The sequence below is a fragment of the Melopsittacus undulatus genome, chromosome 4 (genome assembly GCF_012275295.1).
Source record: "Melopsittacus undulatus isolate bMelUnd1 chromosome 4, bMelUnd1.mat.Z, whole genome shotgun sequence".
Taxonomy (NCBI): Eukaryota; Metazoa; Chordata; class Aves; order Psittaciformes; family Psittaculidae; genus Melopsittacus; species Melopsittacus undulatus.
The window spans coordinates 78,982,294-78,998,571 of NC_047530.1; the positions used below are offsets into that span (position 1 = coordinate 78,982,294).

Consider the following 16,278-nt stretch of genomic DNA (forward strand, 5'->3'; position numbering starts at 1 on the left):
AGTTTTAGAAAGAAATTTTTATGAGTTGATCTATGAAAATTTTCTAGTTGAACTTTCAGAACATGCATAGTCAACAACATAGAACCACTGGAGGTACTGGATTGGCAGTTACACAATCTTTCGTCAGAAAAAAAAACCCAGCCTAGTCCTGCAGTGGGTGCTGTATAAGAGAGTTGTCTCTGTCAGCCAGTAGAGGTGAGAAGTGATGCAATTAGTAATTTATCAACCTGCTTTTTTCTGCAATGTGTTGGGTGTAGTTTGATTTAGTTTTCTTTACCTTTCTTTTTTTAGATCAGCATTAAGCCTCCTCCATTATCCCCCCATAGCCATGTCATATGATTTATCAACAGATTCTAATTTAGCTGGCCAAATGTTGTGCCCTCACTCAGGAAGTAACTTGATGGCTCTTTATAGAGGCTAGAGAATGGAAATTCAGAAGAGAGATTAAAAAACGGGGGCGGGGGGAAAGGAAAGATGGTAAGCATTTATGAAAATACTTCACAATGTAGAAAAATAAACATAAGTTCGTCAGCTAGATAAATTGGTAATACTAGGAAAACTGCTGCATGTTGCAGAAATACTGTTTTTTATCCATTTCTGTTTAACTTTTGTATTGGTGATCTGGAAGAAAATGTTAAATCACAGCTGTTAAGTTTGCTGGCAACACAGAAACTGGAATGGTAAAGTAGAGGCTAAGAGTATATAGTAACCAGGGTTCATTTAGAATAATTGCTTTGTCGCTTCTCAGTGTGCATTTTGTATCTCTGTGATCATTACTTCAGATTCTATGTATGTTCAGGATTAATACGTAGGAAAGTAAGTGATGAGAAATGTAAGATAACTGACTTAACATGAGTCCACATGGTTCTCTCACCTACTGTACTAGGAGATTTGAGTTTTGAAAAAGAGGATGCCATTAATGCAATATATGCCAGTTATTAGACTATTTCTGAAATAATTTGGCCACTTTTGTTATCTTATATTGGAATATATGTTGAATTGGAAAAGGTTGATGGTGAAGCTGCAAGATGAAATGATATTCAGTCAGGCAGATCTGCCTTCCTGTGAAACTAAAGAAAACTCCCTATTCTATTGAAGGGATTTTAGTGATGCAAATTCCAGTCTGATGGTATCTATGCAAGATTTTCTGCCTGTGGAGGGTTCTTTACTTGCAGATACAGAGGTATGACAAGATGCAGTGAACAGATGGTGAAGCTAGGTAGGGAAAGGGAAATAAAGTGCCTTTTTTTTATTTTCTCTCAATACAAGTGATTAAAAATGTGTAGTGAATTTTGCTACGTAAGATCTTTAAAAGAATATAGATTTTACAGTTGCTCTTAACTGAGTTGAGTATAAAATGTTTATACTTTCAATTATTTACAAAGTGAACTAATTTTTCCAAAGTAAACACTGTTACCTTCAACTGTCACTGGCATTCAGATAAAGAATAATTGATTATTGTTTTATGACTATTGTTTTAGTATTTTTAGGTTTCATAATGTATAAATATAATAATTTGTGTAATCTGCTTACAGAAACACACTGTAAAAGAAAAAACCAAGAAATTTTCTGAACAAGTATAGATGCTTCCACAAAGTAAAACATTCTCTATGTAAAGTCTATAAATAACCAAGTTTCTTTCAGTTCTTCAGACTTTTGATCAAGAAAATGTGGATTGTGATTCACTTAGGGAGGCCCACATGGGGTTCAGCTTGCAACATGAAGCTGTTGATGAAAGATGTTGTCATACAGACTACAGTAATGCAATCCTGTGGTTAAAAGAGAAAGTCTTGGCTAATAGACCTGCAGATAATTAAGAGGGACATAAGGCATCTAGTGGACATTTTAGTAACTATAGTCTTGATTTTTTTGAAAGAAACATTACATTTAAAGAAGCAGGTTGCTATACAGAGGACTCTTTTAGCATTGGACTTTATTACTAAAATAGCTTTATTAAGGATTGTAAAATGTATGTCATATGTCTTAATGCATCATGCATCTAATTTAGTTGCTAGTCCTTTGTAATATTAATTACAGTTAGAAATATTGTTGTCTTGAATGTAAATGGTGATAGCTTTGGCATGCTTTCTTACTACTTGTTCACTTTTTGTTTATTTGGGGATTTTTGTTAGCCAGGGGATTTTCATCAAAAAATCACCTAGATTACTTCGTCTGCTGCTGCGGATAACAGCTTGCTATAGTTACTAGCATTCAGTTAAAGCATCTTGTTTCTTCTTGTAACTTGAACTGAAATGACCATTTCAGTATAATTCTTGGAATTCCCTGTTGGGATCAAAGCAGCACCTTCTAGGTTTTCATAGTTTACATATGATGCACGAGCTTTTACTTCCATACCAGATTAAATGAGGAAAGGCTGAAGAGGAAAGGCATATTTTCTAATTATCAAGTGAAAGTCCAGAGTAGATGATGAATATTTGTAAAAGCAAAGATGCCCCTGTGCAGTAGAAAACTTGGTAGTGCTTTTATGTGCCCAGGCCGTATGTATGCTTGGATACAGGGATCTACGTAGATAGGAACTGAGTTGAAATACATCTTAAAATTATGTCAAATTTAATTACTGCGGTTTGTTACAGTTTTAAAGTGTGCTCCAGATGAAGATGCATACTGTTTTAAGTGCAACTCCAGTTTAGAGACAGAAAAAGCACATTTAATCACAAGTAAAAAGTTTAAAGGTTCTGCTATGCAAGTTTGCAAAGCAATATTATAGTTACAGTGATGTGAAAGTCAGTTTCTGCCTGTATTTTTAACCAGTACCATTTTGCATGTCTTGAATTCCTGTGTGTTCTGATCAAGGCTCTGTAATGACTTCACAAACACCAATTCTTAGTCATGGGATTGGTAATCTGATGATGAATCCATCATACAACATAATTTATTATTTTCTTTTTCATGGTTCAGAGAATTTGCTTCATTAAGTTTAAAACTTTTTTTTTTAAATTTGCTATTACTAGCGAGAGGGTTTTTATTCAGCAGATTAGAAACTTTTCAGTGAAGACACTGCTATTCATGTCATTAGTAGCCTTTTCTGGGCATTTGCCAAAATGCCAGCATGAAAAAGGAGGTGAGGAAAATAGAGGAGAGCTGTTTAGGGGAAAAAAGTTAGCATAAGAGTAAAGCTTTAATTCTTTTAAACATCACCACAAGGCCACAAGGATGATCAGGGGTCTGGAGCATCTCTTATGAGGAGAGACTGTGGGAGCTGGGCCTGTTTAGTCTGGAGAAGACTGAGAGGGGATCTCATGAATGCATGTAAATACCTCAAAGATGGGTGCCAGGAGGATGGTGCCAGACTCTACAGTGTTGCCCAGCAACAGGATGAGGAGCAATGGCCATAAACTAGAACACAACAGGTTTCATCTCAACATGAGGAAGAACTTTATGTTGAGGGTGGCAGAGCACTGGAAACAGGCTGTCTAGGGAGGTTGTAGTCTCCCTCTCTGGAGACATTCAATGATATATTCTCTGTGTGTTTCTTATCATCACGTTCTCTTGCCTCCAAAGCATTGTATTGCTGCCTTGGTCATTTTAAGGAGGTTTTAATAATCATTTGCAATAGAGTGTACTTCTAAGCACCGAGTGCCATTTCTCCTTGTCTTTTTTGAATTTGTTGCCTCTGCTTAAATAATCGAGATGAATGGAGGTTCACCCTTAACTAAATGAATTCTGACTTAAAGCCTACTGTCAACTTGTGCTTGTACAAATTTAGCCATTTGTTCATTGTACTGATTTGAGCAACTGGAGCTCTTTTAAAATGTAAATGTACCCAAAAACATTCACAAATTGTATACAGTATGTGGAATTACCTAATAGTTAAGCAGTTCAAGCATGTAAAAAGCACCATTGTCTGTATAACTTTCAGAGCAGCTACCAATGAGTTATATCACCTGAAAGTTATTACTGTCAAAGAAATAGTATAATCAACTAAAATGCTTGAATTTGTCTTTTGAAAGTTATTTGTAATTTACTTAATAATTATACTGTTAGGTTTTGAGAATTTTGAGACTCGAATTTTCCACTGTTACTTTAATATAATCAGATTTTTAAAAACTTTGAGCATTTAAATTCAAAACTTAGGTTGAATAACTTAAATCTGAGCTCAGCTTTATAACATCAAAAAGTTTGTCCCAAGTTAGACCAAAGGTCTATGTAGATTTTCTTAGGGCTGATATGGATGCTTCAGGAATACTAGAAAGTCAGGCAAATAAGCAGCTATAGTTGGCAACACTTGGTGATTTGTTCTCAGCTCCTTCTGGATCACACCACTCAAGCTTTATCAGAGAAGAAAGCTTAAATTTCCCTCATCAGCTAAAAGGATAAACTTTATTGTTTACCCAGGTAAATCCTACTTTAAAAATGTGAGAGGATGACTAATTCCAAACAGAGATATTTCTAAAGAGAAACTTCTCAGTCCTAGAAAGTTTCTCATGTGGTTTTACTGTAGCTGTATGTACTAAAGTACTGTAGGGCTAGAATACAGAGATTTTGCTCCCAGCTCTTAGACTGGCTTACTCCAGGTGGTGCTAGACAAACTGATGCAGATACAAGTGGATTGTAGTTGCCATCAGCAGTAGCTTGTATTTGCTTGTATTCTGTCCTTACCTCCTTTAACTGGGAGTTACTGCCCCTCAGTAACACCTGCTGTGCATATAAATCTTTTATTTCACCACCCTCCAACTTTGCTGTGGGTTATTTTTTTTCAGGGGCATGGAGAAGGGTTTAACTGAAACAAAAAGAAAAAGAAAATCCAGCCTTGTAAACTTGAAGATTGTTAATTGCTCTTTGCTTTACAAGATCAGTAGTGTCCAATGATGCTCTTGCTCACCTCTTACTGTTTGCAGTTAAATTGTGGTTCTGCTACTCTCCTGCTTTCTAAGGGCTTATGTGGTCAAGAGATGTACATAAAGTGCTTTCCAGTCTTCTCAAGAAGGCCAGAGAAGTGAAAGATGAAGTTAATAGTAATACTTATTTTTCATAAAAAGGAAAGAAATGTTTTCTAATATTTGGCCTTTTGTAAGCAAGCTAGCAAAGAGACAGTGAAAATGTATTTCCAGTGGGGTGAGATTATCTGTAGAAAATCACTGGTTTCAAGTCCAGTACCTTAAATTTCTAAATAAAAGCTGCTTATCCAAATTATTTTCTCACCTATGACTCTTGAGACTTTTGTTATTGTTTGCTTATAGCACACTAACTTAAATCATATTTTTGGAAGACATTCAGCAAGTAGTATAGTGGTTTAATGTACTATTGGTGACTGTTAGGAGAGAGCAATTAAGATGTCCCCTGAAATGAGAAAAATGACTTACAAGCATCTTGCATCTTTCAGTAACAAGCCCTGTATTTTAAACAAGCTCAGAGTTCCTTTCAGTTTGTGGCTCTGCTGGCTAAGACATGTCTTTCAGATAAATGCATCAGCTGACACAAAGAAGAATGTATGTGGCCTAGAAAAACTATGCAACTTGTCAGTTTATGTATATACACGCAAAAAACTGAGCAAGCACTAAGCTTAATCATAATTCTTTCACTCACAAGTGTTTTATCCTAGTTTGAATTTATCATGGCTGGGAGTATTTTAGCAAAGTCCTTAATTACTCAGATATTATATATATAATAAGTAACTTTTCCTAAATCCTTAATTCTGTTTTGCTGTTCCAGCAGTCCAGACAGTACATGAACTCAGTACTGAGTCTGGTGCAGTGTGCAGTGAAATTTAGTAAGCCTCCTGTCCTATCTTTATTGACAGCATCAACAAAGAGAGCATTGTGGATGTAGAAGGCGTTGTGAGGAAAGCACATCAGAAAATTGGAGGTTGTACTCAGCAAGATGTTGAGCTTCACGTTCAAAGGGTAAATCTTGAGCAAGTGGGGCACTGGTTAATTGTTTGAGAAATTATCTGTCTAGGTTGTCAGTCTGCAATCCCATACCAGAGAAACAAAACCGCTTTAAACTACAAATTCAAGTGTATCATATATAAACAGGAAACATTTCTGGGTTTAAGAGGTTTGACTTTTAGAATTTTCTATTTTTATCTGCCATTTGAACTACAGTACAAAGTAAAATAAAGTATCTCACTGGAACAATTTGGGTAAGAATGCTTGTAATTCTGTATTTTTATTCATAACTGCAGCAGATACTGTAATAAAATGTCTGATTCTTTTTAAATGCAAGTCAGAAGCTTCTTCTTTATCAGAAAGTTTCAGTCTTCCCCTTAGTACAATAGAATGGAATACGTATATCAGCAAAAGTAGAGCACTGGCTTAACAGTATGGAAGCTCTGAAATCTGAAATTCCTGTAGCTTGTGTTGTAGGGCTGGAGGAAGTGCAACTTTATAATTTGTTTAAATAGAAAGCGTATTTAAACCTTTATGTAATATCCTTTCCTTCTAAAGGTTTTCACCCAAACTGTATGCCTACAATACAGCTGAAGCAGTCACCTTAAGAGTACAATGGTTATTATAGTTACAGCAGTAAGGTAAATTTTAGGTAACAGTTTTGGGGAAAATCTGCAGATTTTGAAGAAATATGTTTTAATATATGTGCAGATTATATGCTTGATTTTTCTGCAATGTGACTACACTGTAAGGCAAGGTGGTTTTCATCTTCTGATTGTATTTTAGGTATCTCATGAACTTTCAGTATGAAATGGCTCTTTCAGATATCTTTCAGATGATCTTGCTGGCATCAGAACCTGAAACTGTGAGATCTAATAGTTTCAGACCTGGCATTCATGCCAATAAGCTTGTCCCTCAGGCAGTGTGTACTTGCTCAAGTCAGTGCTTCCCAGAAGAAAAAAAAATATTTTTAATCTTTCAACAGGAAAACAACTAAGCACTTCCAGTATTGTCATGAGAATGCACCCATGTATATCAAGTACCTGAATAAAATCACTGTGTTACAATTAACAGCCTATGCAAACACTGTTTCAGGTCTGTGCCAGAAATATTCTTCTGGAAATCACACCTCCTTTTGAACTGATTCTTATGCTATTTCTGTTCTGTCTTAATTTCAGATCTATGTGATCAGTTTAGCTGAACCTCGACTGCCCTTACAGCTGGATGATGCTGTTCGGCCAGAAGTGGAAGGAGAGGAGGTGAAACTTTGTATCCTCAGATACTTTTTATTGTCTTTGTAATTAAACAACATCATGAAGTCCAGGCAACTTCCTTAATGCAGGGATTTGGGGGTTTTGTAAGGCTTGCATTTTAATTCCTTTTTATTATGCAGAACTGGGTTAGAAACCTCTGTAGCCTTGTTACCTGCTGAACTGCAGAAGGTCAAAACCAGAGGGTTTGTAGTCTTCTGTGTTTGTCTTCTAGACTGACCCCCCCCACACACAGAACTCATAGCTGGGTTCTGCCTGTGACCTCTGAGAGAAGTTAGACCTTAAGTTTTGCTGCCAGTTTCTAGAATGATCTAGAAACTCTGCTGAACTTAGAAGTAGCCCTTGGTTTTTAGCCAAAGGATGTCTTTCTATTTATTTTGTTTTGTTGTTCTTGATTTTGCTTTTGGGCTTAGGATTTTGATTTGGTTGGGTTTTTTTTTTTGTTTGTTTTTTTTGTTGGTTGGTTGTTTTTTAAGGTGTGTGTATTCATTATGTATTTTTGCACAACTGTTCAGGATGGAAGAGCTACTGTAAACCAAGATACAAGACTGGACAACAGAGTCATTGATCTGAGGGTAAGAAATGTGCTGTGTTGCATGCTTGCCTGCAAGTGTTTATTCTTCATGTTTCCAATCTGTGAAGCAGTGAAAGTCATGGATTTGATGGAAGTGTATTGTTGGCCAGAGGAAAAAATAAACAACATATTTTTCTATTTGTGAGTGACATTGTGAAAACACAGGGTTTTTTAATCCTAAATGTTCACCTTTTGTGACATTAATCAAAGAACACATATTAGTAGTTTAAAGGTGAACATTTAGGATTTGGCATGTGACCATGTACATCTGGGCTTTTATATTTACAGAAGTTAAGGGTGATTGAATAGGGACAATTTAGAAACGTTTCTTCTCAGATATACCTAAAAACAGTACTAAGAGCTCAGTTTCACAGTATACGATGGAAGTTTTTAATTCAGTGTTTAACAGAGGTGCTGTAATGCATGTCTCACAAGTGAAATTGTACCAGGCCATGATACCAGTCTCATTCTCTTTGTTTCTTCCTTATGTTTTGCTTTTTTCTTTTCTGAAACACCTTTCTTCATTCCAGTCATAGAGACACAGTGTTCTGTGAATTCATATAGCTCCCAAATATTTACTCTTTCAGATCAACAGCAAAAATGATCTGCTAAATCACTTACAAAACTCTTTTTTCTTATTTTGAAATAGCAGCTAATACTAAGCATGTAAGTAACAAGCCATTCTTACTGACATGAGGCTTTCTGGTCTTTTCCCGTCTTTGGCTCTATACAGTAAATTTTTGATTAACTTTTCATTGAATAAAGAACTTTGCTCATTTTTACGGTGTATCTAGTACTGCATTCAAAGTTCTGCTAATGAACTCAGTGTATCAGTAGTAGTTCTCGTTATTTCAGTCTATAAACGTGGGAAATAAAAGTCATTTATTTACTGGAAAATTTATTTATTTGGAAAAATTGACATTAAGATGCTTAAAGCATTTGAATGTCTGATCTCCATATTTCAGCAACTAAAACTACATGCACAAATTGTTTTACTTGGACCAAAGTTAATCGCTTTTCACTTGACCTTATGTATAATACTGAGCAACTTCAATTTGTGATAACTTTGCAGGATACTCAGTATCTCATCATACTGGTCTCTTCATCTGTGTCTTAAATTAAGCCTTTGATGAAAAGAATTCTATGTTAATGGTTGAAAGTGAAAATCATTTAAAGGATCGGCAGCTTATGGTAGTGGTAAGTCAGGGTATTAAACTGAAGGGAGAACTCTAGGATGTTCGGATGAACGTTGGCATGGACTTTTGATGATGAAGCAAAATACTCAACAGCACTCCAGAGAAACTTAAGAAAATCCATTAAATTAATGACATACTTATATAATAAACTGTAAAGAGCCATGAACCCCAAATAGAACAGAGAAATACTACAAAGGGAATGACAGTTAAAAATACTAGCTGAAAATAATGGCATGAAAGTATCCTTGGTTGTAATTAAGATGAGGGCACCTGCAGAGTAAAACCTAAGAAGGCATATAGTAATGGAAAAAGAAGGAAGACTGTAATGCCATAATAAACACAAGAGATGGAACAAAAGGGGTGGCCTAAAATTCTGTCCCTGTACACCGTCAGTAGTCCAGCATGACTCTCCCAGTACTTCTTACAAATCTCTGCTGGTACAGTAATAGAAGATTAGTTAATCAGTATTCTGCTTGGAGGGTACAGCTGGTGAGCTAAGTGAATGCTACTATGACTTTTTATAACTGGTATGTCCCAACCAGTGTCAGTACACCATTTATTCAGCAGTATTTGGCACCTTGTTTTGAGGTCTAAACCTTAACTCTGCCTTCTACAGAAGCTGTTTTTCTCCTTAGCTCCAACAGCTGCTGCAGTGTGGTGTGAAACAGCTACTTCATGCTGAACAGGAATTAATGGTAACTTCTTATGAAATTGAATGAAGGATGAAGTGTCAAATCCCAGTACTTCAGTGCTTTATGTCTCATCCTCTGCATGCACCTGTGGCTGGGTGTAATCTGGCCACAGCTTTCCCTAAATTAGGTTTAGGGATCTATCTTAACTTCCTCCTATGTACAGGAAAAGTTTCTGTCTCTGACTGAGGAACATTTCTGCATGTTTGTTTCACATTTCATTATTTGTTTCAGAACAAAAGTAGATTTTTTTGAACTGTAGGCTCATGCCTATTCATGTTTGGTTTGTTTTTTTTCTGCAGAAGCTTTGCTTATGCGAAAGAAGATTCTAAATAATAATGTGTTACTTTGACCTGTGTTTTTAAAATGGAGACCTGAATTAGTAGACAAAGTATTTAATGGAGAAAGGGGAAATTCCAGTGAGAACATGCGCTTATATATATGTACACATCCTAAGCACTGTATGCAGTGGAATCACAAGAGCAGGGACACAAAGGCAGTTTGTCTTTCAAAATAACAACCCCCCCCAAAAAACCCCCAACAAACGGAACAACAAAAAAGAAGTAATTGCTTTTCAGTGATTTGGTTGGATAGGCTGGAGCTGTATTTCAGAAATGGGAGTTCAGAGGACCACTAGTGTTTCAAGTGCACTGCATAAGTAGGCATGATCTAAGGAGGATTAGAAGACACAATGTTTTAAAAGCTCAGAGATATCTGAAACCATTGGTAGCCACTGCTGTCCCATACCTCTTCCTTCTAGGAAAGCCAAATCATGGGCTGGAGGGAAGAAATGTTAACAGAGTGGTTCTGACATAGATACCAAAATGATCTGTTCCTACAAGTGTGGGAGGAAGTCCAGCCACAGATACATGTACTATCTAGTTCTGGTTTCCTCAGTGCCCCAGTTTTTTAAGGAAGAAGGAGGTCATCAAACATCAAAAATAGAGATTTGTTTTGGTGTTTTTATTTATTTATTTATATATTTTTAAAATTTAACAAACTAGATCTTGGCTAGACTTAGACTAAAAAAAGTCCTTAAATAGAACAAAAATTATTGTCCATTTAAATGTATTTATTGTAGTATTTTAAGTAGTTAAAGTAGTTCAACTATTTTAAGTAGTTACAATGAGCTCATTAGATAGGGCTAAATCGTGATAAAGTGGAGCTGTGAAACTCAGTTATTACATCAACGAAAGGGGCTGGATTTCAGAAAACAGCATTACTCCATCCAGCTATGATGTATAAAAAGGAGATTGTGATTATAATGCAAAAGGAGTGCAATTAATAATAAAGAAATTGCATTAATGGAGATTTAATACCCAGAGGATCCTACAAAGATTGCAAGACTTTCATGCTTGTGTACATGTGAAAATAGACCAAGTTGTGCCCTTTATTTTAAACAATCTCACATTTTGCTGCTGACAAAGATCTCCCAGAGGTGCCTGATAGTTTTCTTTGAGGTTAAGGATGGGAAGTACTTAAATGCCAAGATCCCAAGCTATTGCTGTAGTTGTTATTCTGATGGTGAGGTAAAACAGTGATTATTTAAGGTGGAGGGGTTTAAAAATCCTTTCCAAAGAATGATGACTGAGAAGGAATGAGTTTGTTTCTGGTGGGGTAACTCATAAAAGATCACAAACTTGTGGAGCAGAAAAATCAGGGGTGTAGAGATAGGAGAGCTCGTAAGAAGAAAGAGTCCTTGTATAGACCAGATTTTCTATCAGATAACCACAAGTGACCCATGAGGAAGCCACAACCTACGTATCTGTTTTTCATGATAGCTTAATAAAAGCTAAACCGGTTGATTCTGGAGCTGTTTGATTTACCATTCCTTTACTGAAACAATTGAAAAAGGCAAATTGGAACACAGATTGTGTTTTTAGATCTTTCCTTCTATGATTCTGTTCTTAACTGAAGTATTCATTTCATGAAGATCTGTGGTAAGTGAAAGACAAGAAAAGATGAAAAGTGAAACACTGATTTTTGGGCTTTGCTTCTTAGTTCATCTGATGTAAAAATCAGTTCAGGTTCATCCAGTTTTATCAATGGACCTGACTGATTTCCTTACTTTTTTATGTCCAATAGGGTTTTTATCTTAACAGTATCACTCCAGATTTGATTTGAATTATGCACATTATACAGTCCTGATTCTATAATTGTGTCTGCTAATGCACAGCTCATTGAGACCAGCGCATGGTCTTTATAGGGTCAACATTATCTTATTTAAACTGCTCAGGGCAAAACGTAAACATTAAACCCTATCTCTAGTTGTTATATGATAATCCAGCTGTACACTGATCTTAATGCAATTTTGCTTTCTTTTTTTTTCCAGAATACTTGATTACTTAAAGCTTGATTTCATTGTGTTGAATTCAGTTTACTAATTGCAAAAGCTGTGTTTTTCCTGACTGAATTCAAGATGTAATGAACAAGCAGATGTACAGTTTATTTTATTGTGGGTAGTGATTTGGTAGTGAAGACATAACAGTTCCAGTCATTTAGACAACAGACTTTGTGTTTGTATCTTCTTCTTGTACTATAAGTAATATTGAAATTTGAATAAAGGTTTACTTCAGTCACTTTGGGGTTAAAAAAAATGTTACTTAACAGAAATCCTATTTCCTAGCAAAACCTTCTTTTCTCATATATAGTAGAGGAATTGCAAAAATATTTACATTATGTAAAACAATGTGTATTACTTAAAAGAATATAGCTTATCTTATTTTCCCTTTTTTTTTAGCCTACTTAATGTATTTAGTGATTATTCGTGGCAGAAGATAGCTAGTTAACAGCAGGCACACACAAAAGCAAAACTGAGGTGAGAGTGGAACAGTCTACAGCTGACATGAAAGTAAAAAGAGTTCACAACTTTGCACTTATGTGCCTCAGTCTCACCTCTTTGAGATAGGATCATATAAGGTGTTAACTGTCCTCAATTCTGTTGAGCACATTTGTTGGTCTCTGGCAGCTTACATGGCTATTATTCTAACACTGCAGCTTGTGCCAAATGAAATGCGATAATTGTTTTTATAATCTTGCTTCTAGTGTTAAAATACACTCTGTTCTATTATTATCAATATTTTCCTTTGTGATATTTAAATAACAAACACACCAGTGAAACTGGAGTGAAATAATGACCGAAACTCCTATTTCAGGTTTGTTAATTACACTTTTTTTTTTTGCTGTCTGCAGCAAAGGTGATTATTAGAAATAGTGAGTTTTCCTGTAAAATCATCTTCAGTTAAGTGACATAAGTTTGCTTCTGTTTCTGCTTAACTCTTGAAGGAATATTTACGGTATTTGTCATAGTCTCAGATGAGATGGTTTGTCAATATGTATATGAAAGAGTTCATACTAGAATAAACATTACAGGAAAAGAATGTCATGGCAAAATCCTTTTAAGGCAAAGGTAAAAATGGATTCATTTTGACAGCTGTCTCTGTCTTACAACACAGTTTGCTGTGTTGTACCCAAGTGTGGTAGCTCACGTAGTAACGGTGTTACTTACCATGGTACAAAACTTTGTAATACGCATACCAGCATCTCATTTAAAGATATGCTGGATAGACAACAGCTTGAATAATTTTCTTCAGATAAATTCACTCTCTTCCTGTCCTAAACGTTATACCAGCGCAAAAGATGTAATTAAATCTGAAAAATTTTGCTTCATGTGTAGATACAGAACCATCTTTGGCAAGTTGTAGTGGCACATAAACTTCTGAGGTCATGCATTTGGCTCCACTGCGCACTGAGATACAGTTCTTTAGGAGCTTTTCTCAAATGTCTTATTGGTGTGTTTCTTATCAGGAGACTGCAGTAGAATCATAGAATCAACTAGGTTGGAAAAGACCTTTAAAATAATGAAGTTCAACCAGGATTGCCAAGCTCACCACTAAACCATATCACTTGGGGCCTCATCTACACATTTTTGAACGCTTATGGGAATGGTGATTTAAATACTTCCCTGGGCAGCCTGTTCCAATATGTGGTCACCTTCTCTGTGAATAAATTCTTCCTAATATCCAATAATAAAATCCCCTGATGCAGCTTGAGGCCCTTACCTCTTGTCCTATCACTTGTAAGAGAAGAGATTGACACCCACGTCACTACAACCTCCTTTCTGTAGTTGCAGAGTGTGATAAGGTCCCCCCTGAGCCTTGTTTTTTTCCAGACTGATCAATTCTCTTAGCCATTTCTTGTAAGACTTGTTCTCCAGGCCCTTCACCAGCATCACAAACTCTCAAGTTGCCCTTGTCAGTGTCTGAATGAACATTTCTGCCTTGGGTAGAAAGCAGAGTGGTCTTGTCAGGTCCAGTCTGAGGTATGGAGAATTGCTGCTTGTTCTTTACTTAGTCTATGGTTAGATGAAAGCTTCAGTGTCCAGATCTGTGAATTTGACTGCTTTCATAAATACTATTTTTTAAGCATAATATATCGTTATAGATGGGATTCTTTGCTCTGCATTCTCACTAAGCCAGGAGGAATTAACTGTCTGCCAAACTGTAGTTAGTGGAGAGCTGTGTTCATTATTGACTGGCTGACTGGCTGTGTGCACTTTTAGGTCAGACCAGGTAATTGCTTTCACATTGGGTATAGCAACCATTTTTCTTTTTCCTAGGACTGTATGATTTAGGACTGCATTCTTACCTGCTCTGGCATGAAACTTGGTGTTGGTTCACCAGATGGGGAGAGAAGAAAGTGTTACTGCTTTAAATAAATGTGACACATTTTCTCTCTTAGCGTTTTTTGAAATTTATCTAATTTATCAAAACCTGTATTGGTAAAGACAAACAAGTTGTCATCTCTTGGAAAATGTCTTTCACCTTCTAAGTAGGAGGTGGTTAAAAAAAAACCTTAAAATTACCAAATAACCCAATAACCCTTTGAATCATCCCAGTGCTGCCATGTAATACTAGCAAATTACGCTCAGAACTCAGGCAAAGTCTTAGCATATGGCTGGTTCTGGGAGAACCATGTAGAAAAGGTGAAAAAGTCTGAGGATACTTTTGTAACTACTGCTCAAAACCTCATTGCCTTAATTTTGAAAGTAGTGGGAGTAGTGGCTGTGGTTAATGCTATCAGACAGTGAGAGCTGCTAGCTGTTATTTACTAGTCTGTACCACTTATACTCCTGAGATATTTTATCAGTCAGCTAAAAGTGCAAATACCTCCAAATTACTGCAGATCTGCAGCATTATTACAGTTTTCTCTTTTGGTTTTTCAGTGAAGCTCTATCTTTATCTTGCAGAGACGACAGATGTAGCTTTATTTCAACATATCTGCTGACTGGCTGTCTAAATTTGGATGCTTATATAATTTGTTTTGGTTGGGGGTTTTTTGTTTTGTGGTTTTGTAGGAGTCATGTGAAAAAGCCCACAAGGCTCTTCTTACGCTAACTGAAAAGTCAGGTACCTTTCAGAAAGGAGAAGTAAACAGTGCTATGACGCAGATTGTCGTAAAGAACTGCTCTTAGTTGTTCGCAAGAATTTGGTAGGTTTTATATACACGTCTAGGTTGGTAACTGTCAAGTCTTCAATGCTGCAAGCACAAAATCTGATACGGGTTCAGAGTTGACATGTTGCAGTGTTTTCAACATTCACTAAGGGTTTTTTTTTCTTTTAGTTCATGCCAAAGCCCAAGAACATTACAGGAACATTTAGTGCAGGTATTTACTAATGAGATAAGTAGCTTAACTGTGTCATACACATAAACAAAAAGATGATGATCTACCTTTTTTTTCCAGCTAAATGTACTTAGGAAGTAAATTCTGAAGACAGAACTGCAGTTTACATGATCAGGTGTTTTGTGGACTGCTTTGAATGCTGAGAGTTTAGACCTTGAATTTGGGATGGTTTTGTGCAAGTGTTGTACATGATTAACATGTGGCTTTGTTTTTACATGCAAAACGTTGTATTTGATAGCCTTTAATAGACACAAATGTTTCTGCCTCATGTAAGTTACTGATGGCTTTGCCTTTATCATATGCTGTATTTTACTGCAGCTGCTCTAGTTCAGTGTGCTGAAAGCTTTTTAATAGGTTTAGTGGTTTTGTTCTATTTCTTACTTGAAAACCTTTATTTGCAGAAGCATAAGTGGTATGTAAATGTAAAACTATCCATAGTGTCTCCTTTATAACCAAATATGCCATAAATTGAAATGAGGGGTTTCTCTTGTTTCCTTTACCATTTCTTCTTGTGTAATAAACAGTTACCTATTTGTACTTTTGTTTAGGCAAATGCATTAATCAGGCGTTCCTAAGACAAGAGATTCTTCCTCTTTCTAGCTCTCCAGAAAAATTAACAGAGTCAGGAAAAACTAACTTAGAATTCATTATTTTATCTTCTTCTCATAGACCTCTACCAGTCAGGCAGTCTTCTGCCTTCAGTCTGGAATTTGTCAGCTTTTCCGAGAAACTCTTATTCGCAAGGGATTTGTGGAAATTCAGACTCCCAAAATCATTTCAGGTAATGTATATATGATCCAGCAGCTACAGGACATCTTCTTTTAGAGTTGCTCAGCATACCTGTCAAACATTAGTAAGTTTTTATGTAAAAAACATAAAATTCTATTTCTAATTTAGATGCAACATAGCCAACTTCTCCTAATAGGTATCAAAGTTGTTGTTCACTTTTCTGCTGACTTCAGATGTTAAAGGAATGACAAGACAAATATATATACCTGATTTATATACCTTGCAGT

At 36.0% G+C, this 16,278-nt stretch overlaps 1 protein-coding gene across 1 annotated transcript in view; it reads left to right on the plus strand.

Moving 5' to 3' along the window:
- DARS1 (aspartyl-tRNA synthetase 1) overlaps window positions 1-16,278 on the plus strand; it is a 40,991-nt gene that overhangs the window by 15,088 nt on the left and 9,625 nt on the right. Inside the window, exons 5-8 of the mRNA XM_005153759.2 lie at window positions 5,762-5,864; window positions 7,028-7,108; window positions 7,636-7,695; window positions 15,932-16,043. Of these exons, the coding sequence (XP_005153816.1) occupies window positions 5,762-5,864; window positions 7,028-7,108; window positions 7,636-7,695; window positions 15,932-16,043 (356 nt within the window). The remainder of the gene's footprint in view (window positions 1-5,761; window positions 5,865-7,027; window positions 7,109-7,635; window positions 7,696-15,931; window positions 16,044-16,278) is intronic.